This window comes from Dromaius novaehollandiae, chromosome 8 (assembly GCF_036370855.1).
Source record: "Dromaius novaehollandiae isolate bDroNov1 chromosome 8, bDroNov1.hap1, whole genome shotgun sequence".
Lineage (NCBI taxonomy): Eukaryota > Metazoa > Chordata > Aves > Casuariiformes > Dromaiidae > Dromaius > Dromaius novaehollandiae.
Genome location: NC_088105.1, coordinates 10,275,796 through 10,299,031, shown reverse-complemented (window position 1 = coordinate 10,299,031; position 23,236 = coordinate 10,275,796). Strand labels below are relative to the sequence as shown.

General features: G+C 49.0%; 2 protein-coding genes across 6 annotated transcripts in view; one reads left to right on the top strand and one right to left on the bottom strand.

Annotated features, from left to right (window-relative positions):
• ABL2 (ABL proto-oncogene 2, non-receptor tyrosine kinase) overlaps positions 1–14,639 on the top strand; it is a 50,747-nt gene extending 36,108 nt beyond the window's left edge. For 3 of the 5 annotated variants that reach the window (XM_064515628.1, XM_026101002.2, XM_026101003.2), the window contains exons 5-11: positions 231–315; positions 2,019–2,196; positions 2,894–3,078; positions 3,378–3,530; positions 5,042–5,131; positions 6,293–6,466; positions 7,686–14,639. In XM_064515628.1, the coding sequence (XP_064371698.1) occupies positions 231–315; positions 2,019–2,196; positions 2,894–3,078; positions 3,378–3,530; positions 5,042–5,131; positions 6,293–6,466; positions 7,686–9,391 (2,571 nt within the window). In that variant the 3' untranslated portion in view covers positions 9,392–14,639. The remainder of the gene's footprint in view (positions 1–230; positions 316–2,018; positions 2,197–2,893; positions 3,079–3,377; positions 3,531–5,041; positions 5,132–6,292; positions 6,467–7,685) is intronic. The other 2 variants (XM_064515629.1, XM_064515630.1) reach the window with 1 other exon arrangement.
• On the bottom strand, positions 14,416–22,949 carry TOR3A (torsin family 3 member A). The gene is made up of 6 exons (XM_026101060.2): positions 22,302–22,949; positions 21,508–21,621; positions 20,427–20,692; positions 20,137–20,312; positions 17,756–17,880; positions 14,416–17,002 (listed from the first exon to the last, which is right to left on the bottom strand). Exons 1-6 carry the CDS (start codon positions 22,591–22,593, stop codon positions 16,752–16,754), a joined length of 1,224 nt encoding a protein of 407 aa, XP_025956845.2. The 5' UTR covers positions 22,594–22,949; the 3' UTR covers positions 14,416–16,751.
• Between the last annotated feature and the right edge of the window lie 287 nt (positions 22,950–23,236).

Sequence of the window (23,236 nt, the reverse complement as noted above, 5' to 3'; positions counted from 1 at the left end):
CAAACAAGAAAGCATAGCACCTTCTCGGTACTGCGTATCTGTAAGTTGGCCATGCTGCAGGCTGGCCAGCCAGCTTTTCAGGTGTGTTATATTCCTTTTTTGCTTTGGTAAAAGCCAAAATAGCAAAATGGAGATGAGGTTACTATCACTTATATTCAGCTAGAATACGTGGTGTTTGACCTTGGTCATAAAGATAAATTTTGTTGGCTTTTGTCTCCCTGTTCATCTAGGAAGATACCATGGAGGTGGAAGAGTTCTTGAAAGAAGCTGCTGTAATGAAGGAAATCAAACACCCAAACCTAGTGCAGTTATTAGGTTAGTGAAATAGCTTGATCTGTCTGTTCTTACTTGGTTTCCGTCAAAATTAAATCTCTCTAAAAGCAGTGGCAGATATTCTGTATTTGTATAACTTTTTTTTTTTTAATCAGGTCAGGTTATGGGGTGATGCTTTTGACAGCTTACTCCTTTATATAGTATTGGAGCCAAGATACACTAATTTTAAACAAAACATCAAATAGCGACTTAATAAACAAGTTTGTTGTTGAGGCCTGACTTCGCATTGTATACAAGTTTGCAATATCAGCCTCCTGTTAGTTTATACCCTTGGCTTTAGCTATGTTCCAGGAGTCATTTATCAATTAAGAGCCTGATTCCTTTTCTGCTTAGTTAAATGAGCCTTTCAAAATTATTTTCCATCATTGTATTGACAGAGCAGGTCAAAACCATAAGAGCATTCAAAGTAAAAGAAAAAATTATATTGGAAATGCAACAACTACCTTTCCTCATGTTTCCCATTTAGCAAATCAGAGATGTTTATAGAAAAAGCAGCACTAAATAGACCAAGTCTATCCATAATTGAGTAGAAGACAACCAGATTGCTGCTGCTATTGCTGCTGCTATGAGAAGGGACCACTGATTTGGTATCACCAAATAAGTACATAAGATCAAGGCAGTGGAGATGCAAGTCAGATCAAACAGCACATGGATGGAAGAAATCTGTAGGCTTTACAGCTTGGCTGTGCCCTGTTTATCTCACTGGCAAATGCATGATATGATGATCACTCTTAAATAGTCCACATAGCTGTTAATTCTACATGTACAAAGATTCTTAAGCAGATACCCTAAACCTTTACTAGTGTTTAATTGCATCTGGACTTCTGCTGCTTTCAGGAGCAGAGCTGTCAAGCCAAGCCTAGGATAAAAGAAGAAATGTGAAGAATGTGAAGGACTTTAATAATCTCTACTATTCTGTACCCATTTAAAAAATGGGTACAGATGAAGTGTCTGCCCAACCCTGTCTGGTACCAGGAGTAGAGACTAAAAGATTTCTGCTCAGATGCATTTTTGCCCTTCTCATGCACAGTGTTGTTTTGTTTTACTCCTGTATGCACTTAACAGAATGAACAGGCATTCAGCAGCGCTGTGGTGAGAAAGAGAACATGTTGCACAGAGATTTGACACGAGCGTCCTGTTGCCGCCCTCCTCTACTAATACATGCTTTGTACATAATTGCAATGACTGTAGCAAGTAGTCATCTGAGGAATGTGTGAGAATGCTGCTTTAGGAGCAGGTCCCACAGTGCTGATCACTTACCAGCTAGCATACATGGGAGTGCTTCACATTACTCTGTAGTGACATTTCAGTCTGGAAATCTTGCCAGTTGACAGGTACCTCCTTCCAGTTGGCCACTCTTTAGCTTGAGGACGAGGGAGGGGAGGGAAAAAACAGGTCATAGATGTTCAAAATATCTCCTATTTCATTCTGTCACCCTCCAAAGAACAGAATGGCTCCTTTATGTATAGCATATACAAATAGCAGCGCTCTGATAGACATGTTTCTCTCTATCCATAAAGTGGAAGGACAGATAGATTGATAGAAGTACTGAGTATTAGATTAGGCTGCATTGATCCAGGTCTTGTAGAGGAAAGTCTTCAGTTTTTCGCAAAAAAATGAATTAGTACAAAATATAACAAATGGGTATTAGATCTACTCACATGCTCCTTCCTTCTCACCACTAGGTGTATGTACCCTGGAGCCACCCTTTTACATCGTGACAGAATATATGCCGTATGGGAACCTGCTAGACTATTTACGAGAATGCAACCGGGAGGAAGTGAGTGCTGTTGTGCTACTTTACATGGCCACACAGATCTCCTCCGCTATGGAATACCTAGAGAAGAAGAACTTCATTCACAGGTGGGTAAAATCCCATTGGGTTGGTACAATCTCAGATTGTGATGATGGATGGGCCACCACCATGGTAGCCCAGGAATTCCTTTTTCTGGGGTTTTCTTCCAGAATTGGGTTTCACAGTGGGACATCTATTGGCCATTTTGGTTTTGACACTACGTCTTACCATCACTAAGGGAGATTTGAATGGCTTTGTAATGTGTTGCCATTTAGGTCTTTGACACAGGCTTGCATTACCTTCTCTCCATGACTTTCATAGAAAATTTATAATCTTGTGCATGACTGCCTGACAGCTATGAAAGTTAGCTGGTGTTGCCAGTTCTGATGTCCCCCTTCAGGGCAAAGCACTGACACCCAGAATGTCCTATTTTAATCCAATCAGATAAAACAGTGCCATAAAGCTGTTACCGGTGTGTGATGAGCTGCTGATCTCATCCTGTTCTTAGGAAACATAAACCTGTAATCATAACAGCTGTCATACTGGAAATTCAATAGAATTTAAAGAATGAACCCTAATCTTACTGCTCTTAGGAATAACTCCACTCAGTGTCTGACCCTATTTAGAGCAAAGCTCATATTGCCTTTACCTGCTGTATACAAAGAGCGCTTCTTGATAAGAGAGCGGGACAGACTACTCAACTACAAAGCTGTATTTAAAAGTGCTCTTGCCCCAGTAAAACAGTATGCTTTTTTCTTTATATAGGGACCTGGCAGCCCGGAATTGCTTAGTTGGAGAAAATCACGTGGTGAAGGTGGCTGACTTTGGCTTAAGTCGACTTATGACTGGAGATACCTACACAGCTCATGCTGGAGCCAAGTTCCCAATCAAGTGGACAGCTCCTGAGAGCCTGGCCTATAACACCTTTTCAATCAAATCAGACGTGTGGGGTAAGAAAACTAGTGTTCTATTCCATTGCATTTTGCTTTTCTTTGATAGCCTGGAGAGTAAGTTGCTTTCTGGCCTGGGCAGAAACATGTGGGTAAGGAGGAGCTCAAATGCCAGGCTACAGCATCACAATTCAGTGGCATTTTTAGCATGTAATGTCTCTATCAAGGCTGGTCTGAAACATCTGCAGAAAAGAGATGCTGCCTCAAGCTGCAGTGAAGGCCACAATTTTAACAAGCAACACAAAAGATGAGGACAGTCTTATGACCAGGATTTTTTTTATTTTTCCCTCCTTGTGCAGCCTTTGGGGTGCTGTTATGGGAAATTGCCACCTATGGGATGTCACCATACCCAGGCATTGACCTGTCTCAGGTGTATGATCTGCTGGAGAAGGGCTATCGAATGGAACAACCTGAGGGGTGCCCTCCGAAGGTTTATGAACTGATGAGGGCATGTAAGTATTTATTTTCTTCCAGTTTGGGGGACAAAGCCTGGGATGGGTGGAAGAAATCTGTAATAAACTCTAGCAGTCCTTTGCTTTCTGTGTGGTATTTTGTTAGCTAGTGTAGAAGTGTCCACATGACCTGAGAGATACCTAGTTACTGATGCAAAGTAAATCTAGTCTCTAGGGGCAAGAAATCACTGCCAAAAACTGTTGTCTCTATGAGTACAGCTAGACAGCACATTGTGGCAAATTGTACTAGTATTTTGTGAGTGGGACTCTTACTATGGAATCACAAAATCAGAAGGAAATCCATTTCTCCTCAAACACAGCAGCTGTGCAGGAGAGCCATAGTTGTGAAGGTTGCATAAAATGAATCCTCCAAGACACTGCTCAGCAGTGGCCATGAAGAGCTCCCTAATGCTATTTAACAAATTGAAAATCTACCAGCAAAAGACCGAAAGCCACAGTTAGTGTGCTACAGGAAGAGAGCAAGAAAGGTTAAGGGCCTTGCCAATGTCCTTCAGTCCCAGAAGAGCAGAAAATATATTCAGCAAAAGGCTGAAAGGATCCTAGGAAGCAAACCATGCCGTGCTGTTGAGGAAAGCAGACAACTCTGAGTAGACCCTGTCAGTCTGACCAAGGTGGAAAGTGTCTCCTTGATGCTAACTTGTGCGACTGATGTGGCCCTAAACGTACTACGCACATGAACCAAGGCTTAAGAAGGCCTTCTACAGCTTGTTCCCAGCCCGATACCTAGCACTTCAGAGGAAGGTGGCAGGGAACTTAAGTTATGAAACAAGGATGCAAAGTAGTGAGGAAGGAGATTCCTTCAAAATCCCTGCAGGACAAAAGTCAAAAGGCAGGTAACTAATATGATATTAATCCACCACAATATGAGCAGAATGCCAGTCACTTTTCACGCCCCGTGGTGATATCAGAAGATCAGTGCTCCCAGGATACATTCCTCCAGTGTAGTTTTCTAACTATAGAAATTCCACCTTTTGTCATCATTCCAAAACTTACCAAGCTCCAGCTTAGAGCAATGTGCTCTCTTCCTCCTTCCCCCACAGGGTGCACGTGCACATTTTTGTTTTGGAAGACTGTCTGAATTTCAGTATTCAGAACATGTGAGCACAATGTTGCCTGCAGCTTTGCGCACACAGTTATCTGTGACTTGGCAGATGAGTTCAGTCCCCACAGCCAGGGTAGCAAACATGGAATTCTCCTTTGCTTGGAAAAGGAAAGGGCATGGAGAGATCAGAAGAGCCTGTGGTGATGGGAGAGACTGGGCTTTCTAAAATTGGTTCCTTTGCTCTCAAGATATTGTTTGTTAGGATCTGTAAGGGTGATTGCTGCTATGAATTAGTACTTGACTGAATCTAAAGCCAAAATAATAGCAGGAGATCACAGTCTGTCTGCAGTTCAGAGAGCTTAGGTATGTTCTACCTCCTTGAACAGAATAAAAAATTGCCTTCTACCCTGCTTCAGACAGAGACCTTTCTTGCTTTCTCACGCTGCAGGTTGGAAGTGGAATCCACCAGACCGACCTTCCTTTGCTGAGACCCACCAGGCTTTTGAAACCATGTTCCATGACTCGAGCATCTCTGAGGGTGAGTACCCCTTCTGCCTTATTTCTGAAACATTAGTAACACAGTTTCACCTCCAGAATGCTATTTGGAGGCTTATGGGCAGGCTCTTAAGGCTCATGTGATGAAGGCTTCATCCCTTACTTAATTTTTTAACCCTGTATCTGTAAATACGTGATCTTATTTACTGCACAAATACTGAATACACTTTAGAAATATTCCAGTGCAGGGAACAGTACAGTAATTCATTTGAGCACCAAGATACAAAGGAACAGATTTAAAGAATATTGCCTCTCACTTCCCAGAATGGATCGTAAGGAATAGTGAGTGATGCTGAGAGAGAGGAAGATACATGCGTATCGTAGTCCATTTTTGACTGCAGAAATTGTGTGATGAAATATTATTCTGCCAGCTTTCATTTAAAAAAAAAAGTCTGCCTTAATCTCTGGATCTTCTACTTCACTACTTCCAGGAGCAAATCTGTGCAACTAAACTCTCAGAATCAGCTAGGAAATAAATACTTGTGAGAAGTGTGAAACTAGACAGGAAACGGACAGAACCATCCATCCACTTCCCTACTACAGAAAAAAAAAACCCCACATCAGATGACTGAATTCTACCAGGGAGGATTTAGAATTGGCACTTCAGTTGGTCCCCAGAAATGCCAACCTGGGGGTGGCCAGGAGATTTGGTTTTGTTGTTGTTTTTAAACACTTACCTTGTATTGGTGTTGGGAAGGAAGCCTGCTGTCTTCACTTCTAATAGGGAGATCCAGTGCTTTGTCTCAAGCAAAGGAGCTAAGATCCCGATCCAGAGAGAACACAACTTTTGGGGATCCCAGCAACATCTGTATGCGGCACCTTGATTAGAAACAGAGGCAACTGCTTTCTGGAGCTTTAGCTCTAGCCTGTAGCAACCCTTACTCCAGCACAGACCTTCTCTTGTACCGATCTTAACCACCTTTTTTGTGCTGAATTTATATAAATGAGTTTTTGAAAGCATTAGGGGAGGCATCTTACCGTAAATACCTCTGGATCTGAGCAAAAACTGCATTTATAGGTTACTTGCTTTCTCAGTCATGTACTGCTACTTCCTAGTCTAGGTCTGCAGTAAAGACCTAGATTTCTTTTTCCCTTCCTCTGCTGGTCTCTCTTCCAACTATTCCCTCTGTTTTTTTTCTTACAGAGGTAGCAGAGGAGCTTGGAAGAACAGCCTCCTCCTCATCCATAGTTCCCTACTTGCCCCGGTTACCCATGCTTCCCTCCAAGACTAGAACACTGAAGAAACAGGCAGAGAACAAGGAGAATATTGAAGGAACACAAGATACTGTGGAGCACTCAGCTTCCAGCTCAGCACCAGGTATGGGCATTAGGACAGTGGCAATGACACCATGTCTTCTGGGATAGGTTTGCTGCTAGTGTAAATTGCCAGAGAAATAGAAGAAAACAGAACAACATCTCCCAGCTGGAGATGTGTAGCAAACTGTCCTGGCAGGATAGCTTGTTGGCTTAACGTTTCAGCGAGGCTGCAGTTAAGTTCAGTGACTTTTCTCAATTTGTATCTCAAAATGCAGTACTTACTGTGTTACTGCAGTAGGAGAGGCAGGGCTAGAAATCTCCCTGGCTGTGTTTACTCTTCTTGAAGTAGTGAAATGGAGTGGTCAGAATAATGGAAGATTTGCTTTCTCAGGGAGCTGAGGCAGCTGAGGGACAAGATGACTGATGTGGAAGAAAGCAGGATAGCCTTTTTGTTTGGCAATGTAAAATGGTACAGAAGAGGGTGGGAGTTCTGGGTCACGGTACAGGTGCCACTTTTCATTGCTGGGAATGCGGAAGGACTACACTTGACAACTAAGATGAGACCATGTCTGGGCAGACACTGTTCAGACTTCTCCATTTTGCTCTCAGGCTGTGGAACAAAGAAGCAAAATCCCGGAACACGAAACAGTTTTGTGGCAAACATGCTTGTGGGCTCTGGCTGGACGATTCTTCAGGGTTACTTAAGTTGGCAACCAAGTTAGCCCCCATCTGGCCCAAGCACTCCTTCCTGTGACAGGCCAGTGCTTTTAGCTGCAAACATTCAGGTGTTCAGGCTGTTTGCCACCGCAGCAGCACAGTCATTTACCAGCAGCTAGAAAACACTGCAGCTTGTTGGTTGTCCTTTTGGTATATCCCATTGTATTTTTTTCCTTTAAGTTTGGTTTTGTTGCTGTTTAAACAAGACAGCTTCAAAACTAAAACTGACAAGGTACAGCAGGAGATTTTCTTTTATAATGGCTGTTTGTAGGGAATGAAGAAAAAGCTACAGGAAGAGAGTAAGAAACTAACTGAGAGAAAAGAGCACTCTACTTTCTCCTGCCCTCTCTCCTAAATGGTAGGCAATAGACAAGTTCCACATGCAGAAGTAGAAAAAATCAAAAGCACACCAGCACAAAAATAAAAATGCTATCTTCCTCTCTCAGTCCATCTCTGCAGATCCTGGGCAGCTAAATATCCCAGGCCCATAAAACCCACTGCAGGATAGGAAGGTAGACATAGAGAATGATTTTTCGAATTTGCATTTTGTTTCTTTTGTCTAGGTTTTATCAGAAGCACACAGCCAACAAGTGGGTCTCCTGCACTGCCTCGCAAGCAGAGGGACAAGTCACCCAGCAGCCTGCTGGAGGATGCCAAAGAGACCACTTTCACCAGGGACAGGAAAGGCGGCTTCTTCAGCTCCTTTATGAAGAAGAGGAACGCTCCTACACCTCCGAAGCGCAGCAGTTCCTTCCGGGAGATGGAGAATCAGCCCCACAAGAAATACGAGCTAACGGGTAACTTCTCATCTGTTGCTTCCTTGCAGCACGTGGACGGGTTCTCTTTTGCTCCCACTCAGCAGGACGCAAGCCTGGCGCCACCAAAGTGCTATGGTGGGGGCTTTGTGCCGAGGACCTTCTACAGCGATGACAGCAGTGGTACCACCGGTGGTGGGGGCGTGAGCACTGGTGGCGGGTGGTCGGGCATCACAGGTTTCTTTACACCACGCTTGATTAAAAAGACACTGGGTTTACGAGCAGGAAAACCCACTGGCAGTGAAGAAGCTTCAAAGCCTTTTCCAAGGTCAAACTCTACATCTTCCATGTCCTCAGGGCTTCCAGAGCAGGATAGGATGGCAATGACCCTTCCCAGAAATTCCCAGAGGTCAAAAATCCAGCTGGAACGGACAGTGTCCACCTCCTCTCAGCCAGATGAGAGCATGGGGAGGGCCAGTGACCTGCTTCCCAAAAGGTTTGAAGAAGGCCCTGCTTTGACCAGAGAGAGACCAAAAGCAAAACTCTTGCCGAGGGGTGCCACAGCTCTCCCTTTCCGAACCCCTTCTGGTTCGGAAGAAAAGGAGGGTCCGGGGCTAGCAGCAGCTCCTAAGAGCAAAGAAAAAAACACTGGCCCACGGCAGGGGGCCCTTGAGGATGGTGAGAGATCAGGGTGGTCATCTCCAGTAAAGGCTGCAGCAATACTTCCAACCACTCATAACCACAAAGTGCCAGTCCTAATCTCACCCACTCTAAAACACAGTCCAGCAGACGTGCAGCTTATTGGCACAGACTCTCAGGGTAATAAATTTAAGCTCTTATCTGAGCATCAGGTCACTTCTTCTGGCGACAGGGACCGGCCCAGACGGGTAAAACCAAAGTGTGCTCCACCTCCACCACCAGTGATGAGGCTCCTACAACAGCCAGCTGCCTGCTCAGATGCAGCAGAAGAGCTGGGCAACGTGGCAGGAACACAGCACGGACTGGAATCAAGCGAAGGGAGTAAGAAGGCGGCAGCAGCAGCAGCAGCAGCAGCACCTGTTGGTGGAAAATCTGGGAGGCCCGTAATGCCTCCACCTCAAGTGCCTCTGTCATCGTCTTCCACCTCCCCGGTGAAAATGGCCAATGGCACAGCTGGCGCAAAAGTGGCCCTGAGAAAGACCAAACAGGCAGCCGAGAAAATCTCAGCAGATAAAATCAGCAAGGAAGCACTGCTGGAGTGTGCAGATCTTCTCTCCAGTGCCATCACCGAGCCAACACCAAACAGCCAGCTGGTGGATACAGGGCACCAGCTGTTGGATTACTGCTCAGGCTACGTGGACTGCATCCCGCATACACGCAACAAATTTGCCTTCCGCGAAGCTGTGAGCAAACTGGAACTCAGCCTGCAGGAACTGCAGGTGTCATCAACAGCTGCTAGCGTCCCTGGGGCAAACCCTGTCCTTAATAACTTATTGTCATGTGTCCAAGAAATCAGCGATGTGGTGCAGAGGTAGCTACTGTCAATCTGGGTAAGAGAAACACACATGGGGAGGGGGGGGAACTTTTTTCTGTACTGATGCTTTCAAAAGGAAAGACTGATACTTGAGTATGTGAAGTACCTCAGATCACTGAGTTCTCCTCACGTTTACAGGTTCATCTCAAAAATGGGGAGGGAGAGGGTAGATTAAAGCTGTAAGGGACAGAACACCAAGCATTTGTCCCTACCCAGTCAGTCTGATCTGCTTGGGTTGGCAAGGGAAGGAAGTCCTTGCTCCTCCCTTTGAGAGGTAGGAGAATCAATGGCAGGTTTTTTGCTACGGGCAGGATGGTTTGCCATGCGATTGCTGGAGTACCGCAGTGGCTGCAGGCCACTCGGCTGTACAGATCCTCCCCTGTCTGCACTAATGCATGCTTTGGCCTCCTGACAACGCAAAGGAAAGGCACTGGGGCTCTGTTGGTACCAACTGCCAAGCAGTCTGAGCTGGAGCAGCTCTGAAGGGCATGGCTGGGTGCGGTTGGGGGGGAGGTCTAATGCACTGACAGTATTCAGAGCTGCTGGAGGTGGATGCACTAGCCCAGATGGCTTACTTCCACAGTGCTGTTGCTGCTTTAATGAGAACTGCAAAATGAGTTAATATATGAAAACTGTCCCTTTTCCCTCCTGTCCACCTCATCCATCACACGTTCTCATTTTCATTATACCTGAAGCATCAGGGGTGCTGGGCAGACTTACCACTGGAATACCCCCTTCCCCACCACACAGCCTTCACTCAGTTCATACCCATTTCTAGTGGTCTAGCACAGGTGCTACTTGATGGTCATTTGTGAGTAGTTTGGGGTTCTTGCACAACTTGCCAGTGTTGTCATTATTTGAGGGGGGGAGGGAAGGGGTGGTGTTTTTTGTTTTTGTTTTGTTTTTTAAGATCTAGATTGTTTTTAACTTGTTACCAGGTTGACCTCCCAATTCTGTTTCATTACCGTGAGGACCCATACTAGGTAAGGCAGAGCCTCCACCACCTGCAGCCCCTGGCTGCTCTCTACATTCTTTTAGCAGTCAGAGTGCTGCTGCAGCCAGCTGGGAAACCAGAGAAATAGAGCCTCGCCTGCCCTGCCATGCCCCCCTCACTGCTGCAGGCATCACTGGACCAGTCCCTACTCTGGCATAACACTAACTGCACACCGATGGCTTTCTGGGGTTTGCTGTATCGCCTACCTTGCAGGCGCTTCATCTTCCGTGGATATGAAGGTGACTAGTTACGTGAGCGCACAGGGGAGTCACAGCCATCTTTCCATTTACTTAAAAGACTAGACCAGAATCTCATGCTGCAGAGTAGGGAATGTGCACATTTAACTGCACACTCCTCCGCCTGAGGCTTGACAAAAACTGCTATGGCTCTGCCTTGAAGGGCTCCCACTGGTCTCTGATGCCTATTGACAATCCCAGAATGAAAGCAATCATGTGGTGGAAGTTGTCTTCCTCTGTCCTAGTGCTGTTTGTAGACTATTGTGGCCTGAAAAAGCCAGTGTCTGTGTATGCGCACAACTCCCTAGGGTGTAAACGTACTGGCACATAGGAAGACCTCAACCAATCACTTGGTTTGAGAAAGGGAGAAAACAGGCCTGGTACCTATCTCCAAATACAGATGTGTTCCTGCATGCTGCTGCTCACTTTTCACACTGTTGGTGATGATAGAGGATTTGGCTTGCTTTGCACCTTAAATCTTTTATTTTTGGCTAAAATGCTTTTTAAACTTGTTTTTGAAGTGTGACTGTGCTGCTTTTAATCTGAGCATTTAGAGTTGAGCTGGGGCACAGGCATAAATTAGAGGATTTTTCACTCCTATTTCTATCTAGAAGCATTGCCCTGTTGGTGCTCGAAAGTAGGCTGGGCAGTCTCAGCCTATGTCCCTAGTTTTTCCATGGAGCCTAGTGAGACAGCGGCCTGAAAATCTTTAGAAATGTGCTGGTGTCTGGGAATCCTCATTTTATTACTGTTCTGTGGTAAATAAAACTGTGTCACGATGCATGAACGTGCACCGGTGGAGCAGTATGTGAGGTGAAGTGGACCACGTGAGCTTCACTGTCAAAGTGAGTGAAATGGTGAAAAAAACAACCCCTCCACCATAAACCAGGCAGACATTAAAGTAAATCCGTTGATCTTACAAGTCAGTTTTACTCCAGTGAGCTGGTACCAAGTGGGGACAGCCCAAGTTAGCAGCCCTGACTTAGTAGTACCAAACCCACCTGACAAAGCCTGCTGTCTAGTTCTGCAATAGCGTGGAGCTTCAGGCTGTCCTCTCATACAGTCCTTAAGCTCCAAGCCTCACTGAGCAGCGGGGCAGAGGGGACAGGGGAAAGGCTGCACTGGGATTCTTCCACAGTAAGGCAGAGTACCAAACCATTATCTTGTAGACTTTACTGAGGGCTTTTATGGTTTACCTTATCTCTTTCAGTCATCGTTATTGCATGTGTGCATCCCTGCACACCAAACTATCTGCCTTTGGAAAGGTGACCTGCAAAGGGAAAAGACTTGTGGTGTTGCTTCATGTTGCCTTTTAAACATCAAAGGGATTGAAAAGGTATGTGAGCTTTTGTAGTGTCAGATAGCCAGGGCTTGTCTGCCCTGGGAGACAATCTTACGGTTTCATCATTGTACTACTACTAAGCCTAGTAGAAACAGACTGAAACTGAAGTGATTCTCTGGGGAAAGGTATTTTAACCAGAAAATTTTAAACCCATTGTAGACATTACTCCAATTCTGATGAGTATTTGAAAGAAGCCTTTTTTCCCCCTGCATGCCAGTCTCCCAGAAAAGCTCCAGCAAAAGTGACAGAATAGCAGACAGTTCCTGGAGTTTCTAATTATTTAAATTCTCTTTCAACCCTTTTTTTCTACCCTTCTGAGAAGACTGTCCCCTAACAAAGTACCTCTCCAGCACTAGTTATCCACACTTCCTTTAAGATTCCTTAATTTCTCCTTCCCTACTCCAGAGGTGGTGGACAGTGTGACAGAGCAATGCCCTGATCTGGGCAGCAGCATAGCTCTGCAGTCTCTGAGCTGAAGAACCCAGCTGCTTTTAAACAGAAGCCGGGTGTTCCTCCAGCAGAGGAAACGCAGGACAGTGGAATTTGGGGGATTTGCCTGTCACTAGTCCTACGAAGAATGTTTTATTTGCTTTTAACGTACTGTCTTATTGATCATCAGATAGATGGTTAGATGGTGATGGAGGTATTGCTGACTTGACACTAGTTCCCCCCCCTCCCCCCCCCGCAAACAGGGCTGCAAAATTGCTGCTGCCTCTGCTCCCTCTCCTGCCCAACACCGTTTTATTCCACAATCTGAATTTCCTCATGTCCTCTAGCAAAATAGCAAAAGGACGGTATCTTGGGAAGTTGATTCTATTGGATATCACAGGTCACTTTTGCTTCCTTCCACAGCCACTCTCCTAAAGTTGTCATAGTTCTGCCTCCTTTCTGATAGATTTGGCTTTCTGTTCAGCTTTAGAGATTTCTACTGGAGCAGTTGCTCTGCTTTCAGCCTTGCACAGTATGTTTAAAATACCGTAAGGAGGGAGAAACCCTGATGCTTTTTCTAGTGAAGAGCACACGTTGCTCTGCTCTTTGTGGATGAGGCATAAACACCTGTTGGGTTTCCTTTTTTCACCACTGTGAGAAGGCCTTGTGTGGCAAGAATGCAATTGCAGCCTGGCTCCCTAATTAACTTGCACTAGTATGGGCTTGAATTTAAAGTAATCTTTCTTGCGAAAGGAGATAGTATCAAGTAGAGGCTGGTAATGCCAAGCACAAAGCATGTGCTCACTCAAGTGAGTTGGCTTGGGGCACTTTCTCTTCCTAGCTACTGTGGGGAATCAGCCAGCTCACAGGTACAACTCTCCCCTCTTCCTGCACTGTACACCCTTTTAATCCCCCAAACTGGTGCACTCTGCTGTCTGACTGGCAGCACTTTGATTTAATCATAATTTTCATCAGTGCTGATAGGGATGAAGCTGAATTAAGAGTTTTGGTCTTGGGACTGCATCAAGTTAAGCAGCTGGGAAAGCAGAATTGAAGGGAGCAATGTTCCTGATGCAGAACACAGTGGGAGGTGCACCTACATGTTCCCGTCAGTCTCCCACAGGACGCTTCTCCCAAACACCACTGGCCTCGTGTCAGCCAGAATGCGCGTTGCCATGCAGTTACGAGTGTGCTTATCTAAGAGCTTTGTGGCACACCACTCTCTGCAGGCAGCAGGGACTGAGCCCCACGGTGAGGGCTCTGAGCGCAGGCTCTGCGACACCTCCTCTGTTACTACCATGGAGCAGAGCGGGGCAGCGGTGTACCAGCACTGCTGCGTTCAGCAGAGCAGCCCTTCTGTAAGAGGCAGAGGGTGTGTGACTGATCAGGTAGGATGGGTTACGTGCCTTTTGCAGTCAGTGTCTTTCAAGTAAAGGAACCACGGACATTGCTGTCCGTACCACTTACCTGACACCGGCTTCCCAGGCAGCAGAAGGGCTTAGGATTGTGTTCGTTGGTGCTCTTGGGCAATAGCAGCTGTGACAAGCACTAATGAATCGAGATGATTTTTTTCTGCAAGTGTTACAGACTGCTGTTTTTTGTTTTAAAACACTCAACCCCAGCCCTGCTACTAACCAGTAGCTGACAGAAACTGAAGGGTAGCAACTACAGCATGCTCAGAAACCTCCCACTTCGGGCGAGTAGCACCATCCAGTACCTTGTGCAGGTGGATGTTTTGCATGGATGGGCAGTAGGGTTGCACTCCAGTTGCCTGTAGTATAGAACAAAACCTTTAGCCTATTCCATGTTGGTAGGAAACAATCTGTTATGGGACACCTGACTTACCTGTAATATCTACAAGATGAGAAGTGTCTGTACCAAAGGAGGCTGCTCTTCCAAAAGTGTCGGTTGTGCATGGGGGGTAAAGACCGATCAGCTCAGCACGCTGTTTGTAGCAGTAGTGAACTCACAGAGGACAGGAATGGATTAAACTGAAACACATTAATCACCAATCACTCTACCAGTGTTGTCAACTGTTTTTGTTTTTAATTGTTATTGTAATATATTTTGGTTGTTTTTCTAATTTAATTCTCTCACTATCGTCTGACTGTGAACTGCGAACAGTGTTAAACTTGATGTAAATAACGCCCTTCGAAGGGCCTCTTTGCCTGTCGTTCCACAAAGTTTTGCCAATTTGCATTTTGTTTTAAATAAAGGTTGCAATATTTTATTGGCAAATAAACTTGAATATATGCTCTTTTTTTTTTTTTTAAAGTACATTTGAGCTTGCTCATTACTAAGCTGAAGTTTGTTATTTGGGCTTGAAAAGATGAGATGATTTATAAACCTGTTAATATGGGAGATAATTTAATCCTGCCAGTTTGCAGAGAAAAGCAATTATCTTTATTTATGCCTTTAAAATTGAACTTAATGGTGCCACAAAGTGGTCATGGGAAAGTGGTTCCTGGTGCTGCAGTTGCATAATCAAATGCTCACTTAATTCTCAAACATACACCCTAGTGCGACCCATCAGAGTGCAGGGTCTTGCATCCTCAGTTTGACAGCTGCCCTCATTATTAACACCATCTTCATTTTAATCAATAATGGTAAGAAGAACTGTTTAACATGCCAACTTCATACCAGCCCACCACTGTTGAAATGCCCATTAAAGTGACTTTCCTCTACTCTAAGCAGCAGAGGATTCACCTGGACAGCTGAGGATTCTTTTCTATTAAAAAAAAAATCTCAAGTCATCCTGTCTTAGTTAATTTTCTAGGCAAGTTATTTATAAGACAGACCCTGAGGTGCATGCTCCTGTCACACTGCATTCCCACTTCATCAGCTGACTTCTCGGTGCACGTCTCCCTCTTCTCTTTCTCAGGCTGTAGCATTACGATTGAGACTTTTGATTAGATGATCATCTATAAACCAAAGCTCAGAAATGTCTCATAAAGTGCAGACTGGCACAAACCTTAAGGTCCAGTCTAGAGTCAAACACCAGATAGGTTTAAAGTAGCTTTGCATCAAGAGAAGAAAGCTACTGGCCCATCTGCCTGCCTTGGACTATGAAGCCTCATTAGATAACGGAGCCAGCAGGCCAGGAGGGAAACACTAACGCAGTCTGCAGTAGTATTAAGTATGTCTGGTCAATCTTTTCCCAGAGGTCGTGCTGCTCACCACTGGCATCGCAGAGCAGTTCAAAGCTTAAAATAGATCAAAGGTCCACACATCCAGCGTCCAGGTAACTAAACGCTGTCCTTGGCATGTGCTGTTTCACCTGATCTTCCTTAACATGGCTGTGTTGGAAGGGAGTTTTGACCCAGAGGTCACAAAGCAATTCCTGTAATGCTGTTGAAATTTTTTGGTCCCGCTGTAACATACTTATCATTTGGCAGGTACCCAGACAGCAAACAGCCCCTTTGTGTGGTAATGCTGATACCAGCCAAAAGCCACAGCATGCAACGTACTTACAAAATAAAAAAAAATAAAAACCTTACTCCATCTCTGAAAACCAGAACTCAACTGCAACCTGTTCTTTCGACCACTATCCTCTTCAACAGCCCTTTGTCCTTGAGAAGGGAGTTCGTCTCTCCCTAAACCAGTTCCTGCAGCGAAGCAAACAGCCCTTCAAACTGCTTAGAAAAATAACTTTAATCTCGGCACACACCGTATGTTCACCTCATCCCCGTAGCTGCTTCCATACAACGGAAGACTCCAACGAGAAAGGGGAGAGCAGGGACACTCCAAAGCGAGAGGCTAAGGACCTCACATCTCCAGAGGAGATGATTCAGCTGTCTTCTTCGTGCAAGGGCCTCCTTACTCAAAAGCATGAACCTGCCATGCGTGTCCCTGAATGGCAGACAACCTTGTGAATGCAGGAGAGCAACAGAGAAAACCCAGCAAAACAGCTGGGTGCAGTGTGAGAGCCTGTAAAGCAACCGAGAAAGCTGGGGACAGGGAAGAGGGAGCAGTTTCTGCTGGACTGTCTCAGTAACACCAGTCTGTCCAAGGCCTTCATTACACTGTAACAAAAAGCAAGGATTTGGACATCCCTGCTCACCTGAAGCACAGAATCTGTCAGCATAACCAAATCACTACTTCAGACTAATACCTGCTAAAAGATGGGACTTTAAAACACCAGATGGCTTAAAACACAGTGCAGGCTGTCCCAGTGTCCCATCAGTAAGATTCAGCAGGGTGCAACTCCTTCCCTGCAAACAGCCCTCACAGTGACAAGGAGTGAAGTTTCTGTCCCCGTGCGAGTGTGCAGCTGGGTAATCTGCTTGCCTGATCTTGTGAACAGAGCGCAGCTCCAAGTATGCAGAACCACCTTCGTCACTGGCATAGTCCCACCTGGTGTTCAGGGAAGGAAGTAATTGATGCGCTGAGATACAGATTTACAGCCCTGTGCTGAGAAAAGTTTCTCCTCTTTGGGGACGAACACCATCATCTGGGCCACCTCGTCAAGGGCTGCCTCTGTGTACGGAAGTCCACGGGCCAGGAAAGCATCCCTTGCGCACAGCTTCACATGGCGATACTCCAAGGGCAGGAATGGCACAAAGAAGTCAATGACGTTCTCTTCAAGGAAGTGGCTGCGGGCGTAACCGTTGTCTGCAGCAAAAACCAAGACAACACAAACTTCAGAACAGCGACCAGCCCTGCTCGTTACTGCCTGCACTTGCAGAGCTTCACACAGCTTGGCCAGGCGTTAGGAGGGACTGTGCGGTCAGGAGAAGCCAGCTTGATAAGGAAGCACAGGCCAAAAGAGGCCAGGTTGGTCTTGCTGGGGTTACGTCTTCCGGCTGAGATCTGGCATCCCATTGCAAATACGACATCTGTTTCTCCTGAGGGGCTGTCTCAAATGGCTCATCCAGCCCTAGGCGGTGGGAGAGAGACACCCTTCCACCTGTAAAAAGCTGTCCAGCACTTAGTTTGAACACAGCTACGCCACCACGGCTTACCCGCCTGAGGGCGAGAGGAGCCGAAATTCCCTGAGGAGCCCTGACACCTCACTAGGGCATTAGCTCCCCCTCGGCACAGCCTGCAGGAAAGGCTGTCTTTCACAGCCTGGCTGTTTTCAGAGGCAGAAGGGGGCCAAGAATGCCTTGCAGCTCCCTTCTCTCTGTGCCTGCACTGCAGCGGTGCCATGCTCATAGGCCTGTGCTTACATGGACCCAGTAACAGATACACGGTAAAAATAATCCTGGGGCAGGGCTGGAATAAATGCTTGTTCCATGCGGCACAGCCCTGTGCAGCACAAGGCGCACATCACTGTGTAACCACGGACCCCAGCCAGCAGGCAGGGGCAGGCCGCAGTCAGGCGCGCTGCCCGCTCGCGCCGCCCCACAGCAGCCCCGCTGTTACCTGTGGGTTCCAGCAACTCCAGCCGCAGCCGCTGCTCCAGGAGCTCCATGGAGATCTCTTCCCGTGCCCGCCCAGCTCGCCAGAAGTCCAGGGCTACCTCATTGATGGTGTTGCCGCCAATATTGCTGCAGAGACGAGGGAAGTCACTCAACCTCACCACCAGCGACAAACTGCTCAGAGCTGCCAGCAGCTTCCCCCACAAACAGGCCTCAACAATTTTGTTAGCAATAAACGATTTACTGTCTAGGGTCAGCATCCAAAACATTCACATACAGAGGAACGTGCTTGCTGCCCAAAGATCCCCTTTCTATAGGCATCTATAGAACAAGTATCTTCCACCTTGCCAGCGCAGATCCTCGGGTAGCTGCTCTCTCCCAGGGTGGCACCAGGAGCCAGAGTGCCCCTTCATCTGTCAGTCTCCTGTCCTGGCTGGGATGCGATTGAATTTGCAGGTGACACTTGGCCTCACACCAAACTCTCTGCCACCGAAAGTCCAAGTCAGAGGGCAGAACACGTGGCAGGAGTCCCACTAGAAGCAAAGGTCCTGGGCAGCTATTCAAGTGGCAGCTCAGGACTTGGCAAAGCATCCCCTGCCTGAGGGGCAGAATAGTTCCCATTTGAAGATTCCTCTGAAACCCACTACAGGTGCTGCTGGATGCCCAGGGACGCAGGGTCCTGACAGCCATCGAGGCTCCAGGGCAGCCTCCTTCTCTCAAAAGGCAGTCCCAGGCCAGACAGCCTCCGAGTGCTGGTGAGGGGTTTACAGCAGCTTCAGCCGCCGTTGGCTCCCAGCAGTGCTCTGCTGCCAGCGACCCAGCAATACTGGAAACTAGCTGCCCATGGGGTTTTGTAGGCAGGAAGAAGAGAGAGGAGCCTGGCACAGGGCAACTCAGATCTGAGACCAGTTTCCTCTTGCGTCAGTGACTCTTGACCACTGCCCCAAATGGAGGGAAGGCAAAATGTTTTCCCCCCCACTGCCTTGCCAGCACAGCTTGTACCGATCCTGCCCCCACCCAGACTGCAGGAGAAACAGCCCCCTTTGTTCAAGGGGACACAGCCAGTTCCATCCCGTCCTCATCACCCAAACCTGGCCAAAGCTGCAGGACCAAGCCAGGATCCGCGCACGAGCCCTGGGGGACAGCCAGCCCTCCTACGGCAGGTTTGTGTCACACTGCCACAGCATATGATGAAACCACCCCAAGATTATATGCTGCTGCAGTTCAAGGCACCCTGCTCCCATTTGTTTGGCAGCACGAAGGGGCTGACATAAGGCGAACTGGCCCAGTGCCGTGCCACCCCCTGCAGCGCGCACCGGCAAGGCTTGCCAGGCAGGGCACCGGGTCTGCTCAGCACGGCCGGCAGCACAGCCGCCCTGCCAGGAGCAAACGCTCCAAGTGGGAAAGGGAGCGCAACCGCGGAGAATTTGCCCCTCTACCCATAGCCCCTGACAGAGGCCCATGAGGATAGGACTGAAATCTGGTCAGCTCTGCAAACACCAGGCAGAGACGCAGGTCTTCTGTAAGGAGGTTAGAGCACTTGTCTGCATGGTAGGAGACGAGGGTAGAAATCCCTTTTCACATAGGGGAGAAACAGAATGCGGCTTCCACGTCCAGGGCAAATATCTTACCACCTCCTGCCTATGGGAGACACCTCTTGCCAGGACCAAGCTGAAGGCCATAAGTCCTAAAACAGAGGGGCTCAAGATGCTTCTCTCTCCTTGGCATTGCCCTACCTTACACCCTGGTTTTGGTGCGTCCCACTTCTCCCTCCAGATGCTGTTCTACCTAAGCCTGAATCAGGGACAGTATTAGGGTGCAGAGATGTCAAAGTCCTTTCTTCCTCTGGATAGCAAAGGAACCAACCTCCAATCACTAAACCACAGGATGAGTTGATGCCAGGATCAGCCCTTACAGCACAACAGACCAATGGCACCTCAAATCCAGGCTCCAGACACGTGAGAGCTCCCCTTCTCCCACTCCTGACTAATGCTGCGGTGTTGCACAAGAAGGAGAACTTCCCACCAAGGCCCACAGCCCCAGCTTCACTCCCCAGGGAATGGGATCTCCCTGCTCAGCCATTCAGGGTGGCACCACGCTGGCTCTGAGCTACAACTCTTGCTGGTACACCCTGGTTCCTTGTCTCAGAACCTAGACACTGGCTCAGGTGTCTCAGCTAAGCTAGACCTCGGCTCCTCCTCCTGTAACTGGCCTGTACCCAGGGAAGCTGGCCAGCATCAAGTAAAATTGACCCTAGAGGCAAATGACCCTCCGAGGCACATCTCTTCCCCGCCCTCCAAACCTCAGCTCCTCATATCACAAGCCCTAGGGACAAAAATCCATCACTTCTGTTCCCTTCCATGTGTTTGGGGTGCCAGAAATCACCTGAGGAAGAGGAAGATGGATCTCCGGTAATCCACCTGGCCCTTGTTTTCATAGCGAGCCATGAAGGGCTTGATGGCATCCAGAAGGCCAAAATGAAGTTTCTCTGCTTCATCAAAGATGAACAGGGACTGTGTGCAGAGCTGTATGGTCTCGCTTATTTGCTTCTTCAGCTGAACCTGCAGAGCAGCAGGGAGGAGCATGAAATGCCTGGCAACAGTCACAGCCACCAGCAGATCATAGGGGTTGAGTCTGGACCATCCCCCTGGCAACACCATGCTGAGGGCTCTCACCTTGTACAACTCCACGTACTTGTGATGGGGGAAATGGAAGAGCGAGATGAACATCCTGACACACTCACTCTTCAGCCCATCCCGATACAGGTGACTGGCCACCATCCGGGCCACAAAGTTCTTGCCTGTGCCGGACCAGCCGTGGAAGGACAGGACCAGAGCCTTCTCTGGCCGCGGGCTCTGTAGAAACCCTCGCACCGCCCGGATAACGACTTCTTTGGCCAAGTGCTGCCCATGGAGCTGACTACTGAGGTCCAATTCTAGCCCTGCAGGAAAGGGAGAGAGAAACAGCTGAGCCTTAACCCCCCCCCCCCCAAGTCCAGCTGCTACTGCTTCAGGTGAGAATAAGAGGAGGAGACAGACCATGGAGCTAAGCCCACACAACCCCGGTGGTGGGGCTGGGGCTACCTATCCAAAGGGTGCCTGAACTGGTGTTAAAACTGCAGGGTTAGCGAGGCAGGCAACACTTAAAGAAGTCTGAGCACAGCACAGCAAGAGAGAAGCCTGCCCTCTGTCTGCATTTGCCACTGACTGCAAAAAGACACAAATCTTCCACTGACTCCATTTTTCCTTTGGAAACAGAAGGAAAGACTTGATGACTGTTAAGAGAGCACTAAAACCTAAATGTCCTCATGAGCTCTAAATACCACTCAGCAGAGAGCAGGGATACCAGAAGTCTCAGCACCAGTAAAATGCAACGACTTTTGCACATGTGCTTAACACGCAGCCTCAGTGTACCCTGCCGACCTGCGACTGGGTACTGGGCCGAGCTGGATCCCACTGCATATACCTGGGGACTGCAGGATGGACGCGGGCAGGACCTGTGGAGAACCAGAGCAGACACGCTGTACAGTAAGGGACATGCGCTCTCAGTCTCAGAACTACAGAGGTTCTGAAACAGGACTTGGCTCAGCAACTCAGCCCCCTCCCCACCTGCTCAGCACCCAGCCGAGAGAAGCCCTTCACTCACATCACTTGTTAAAATATATACTATTTTTTTAAAACATAAGAAGAGACAACAGGGAGAAGCAGCAGAGAAAAGCACTGACTGGGGTCTCCCAAGGGCCCGCACAGCACCTACCTGTGATGTTGTTGACTACCCTGCAGTCTCCTGTCTCACAGCACTTGCCGAAGCTGCAGTACCAGGCAGAGAGGATCTCCAGGTAATCCTGGCCCACCAGGGGCAAGCTCCAGCCTGGGAAAGGACGGCAGTCAGAACAGAGAAGTGCCAGCTACCGGCTTGCACCTCAGAGGGGGAAGAGCCCCACTCACTTCTGATCCCCCCCGACATGAGAAAACAGCTTGCTGGTGCCGCGCACATCCACAGCAAAAGCAGCGAGCAAGGGGACGGGTAACTCACGGTCACCCAAGCGCACATGCAACCCAAAAGCAGCTGCTGAGATACAGCCTCTGCCCTATCACTGCGTGGAAGCACAGACGCCTGAGAAAAAAGCAGGCAGGCATGGCCGTGGGACAAACCCACAGCATGCCGAGAACTTCGGCAGGAATTTTTCCTTCAGCAGGAAATGGTTGTCCCCTTCCCTCCTGAAGAAGCACCTGCTGAGCACTACGAGCTCCTCATGCAGACGAGAGCATTTTGCCTCAGAGCTCAGCTGTGCCTTGTTAAGGGCCCCCCTCACAGGGGCAGGGAACCACACGTTGCCCCACCAGGCCGGGACGTGGGGAGGGGGAGAATCATGCACCTGCCAGCGGCTGAGTCAAGCAGGCAGAGCGCCGTCACCAACACACGTAGCTGCAGCAACGCATCCCCGCGGAGCAGCCCTGAGGCAGGGAGCTGCGCCAGCCTGCAGGAGCTGGCCGTGCGGACCCCCCGGCTGCCTGCGGGAGAGGCAGAGAAGGGAAGAAGGTTCTTACCCGGACGGGGACCGGTCTCATCTTCCTCCTGCTCTTCTTCGCAGCCCCCCTGCCAGACCCTGCAAGCCAGCGACTGCCAGTACTGCTTGGAGAGAGCACCCACAGCTCCAAAGCGCTTCTTCAGGGCTTCGTACTTCACTCTGCCCCACGGCCCCCCCTCCGCCACTGCGCCCTGGTCCTCTTCCCGGCTTTTCCCTCTGCTGCCCAGCCCGTCAGAGCCCCCCCCCAGCAGCAGCAGCAGCAGCAGCCAGCAAGCCAGCCCCAGGCAGCGCGGGAGCGCGCTCCGGCCCATGGCTGCCGGCGGGGGACCCGCGGCGGGGCTGCGCGCTGCCCCTCCGCCCCGGCCGGGCTGGGTGCCCGCGGGCTCCCATCTTCCCTTAAACCGCGGGAGCCGTGATCTCACTTCCTGCCCGCCCGCAGCGGCAGCCGCGGGGGGAGCACCGGCACCGGGGGGCCTGGCCCGGCCCGGCCCGGCCCGCCTCGGGCGTGCCGCCCTCCGCCGCCGCAGGAGGGGCCCTGCGCCTGAGCGGAGACACTGGCGCCTCTGCGCACGGCTTGGACGCCCTCTCTTCCCAAACCCCGGGCTGCCCTTCCTAGAGAGGAGACGGGCAGCCTCTCTCCCAGCAGCTTTGGAGAGATGCGCGAGGAGCGGCTGCCTGCTCACGGGCCCCGTTTGCCGTTTGCCCCCTCCCCGGCTGCTCCTGGCCCGGGCCCGCACAGAGCTGCGCCAGCACCGGGCACCACGCGGCTCCTCCGCCCAGGCGAGCTGCGATGGCAGCACTGCCCAAGGCCTGAGGAAGGCAAATAGCCCGACTTTTAAGCAGCCCAACTGCAGTTTTGCTGCCAAGCGGGTCCCCCGCCGGCAGCCATGGGCCGGAGCGCGCTCCCGCGCTGCCTGGGGCTGGCTTGCTGGCTGCAGTGGGTTTTGTTTTCAG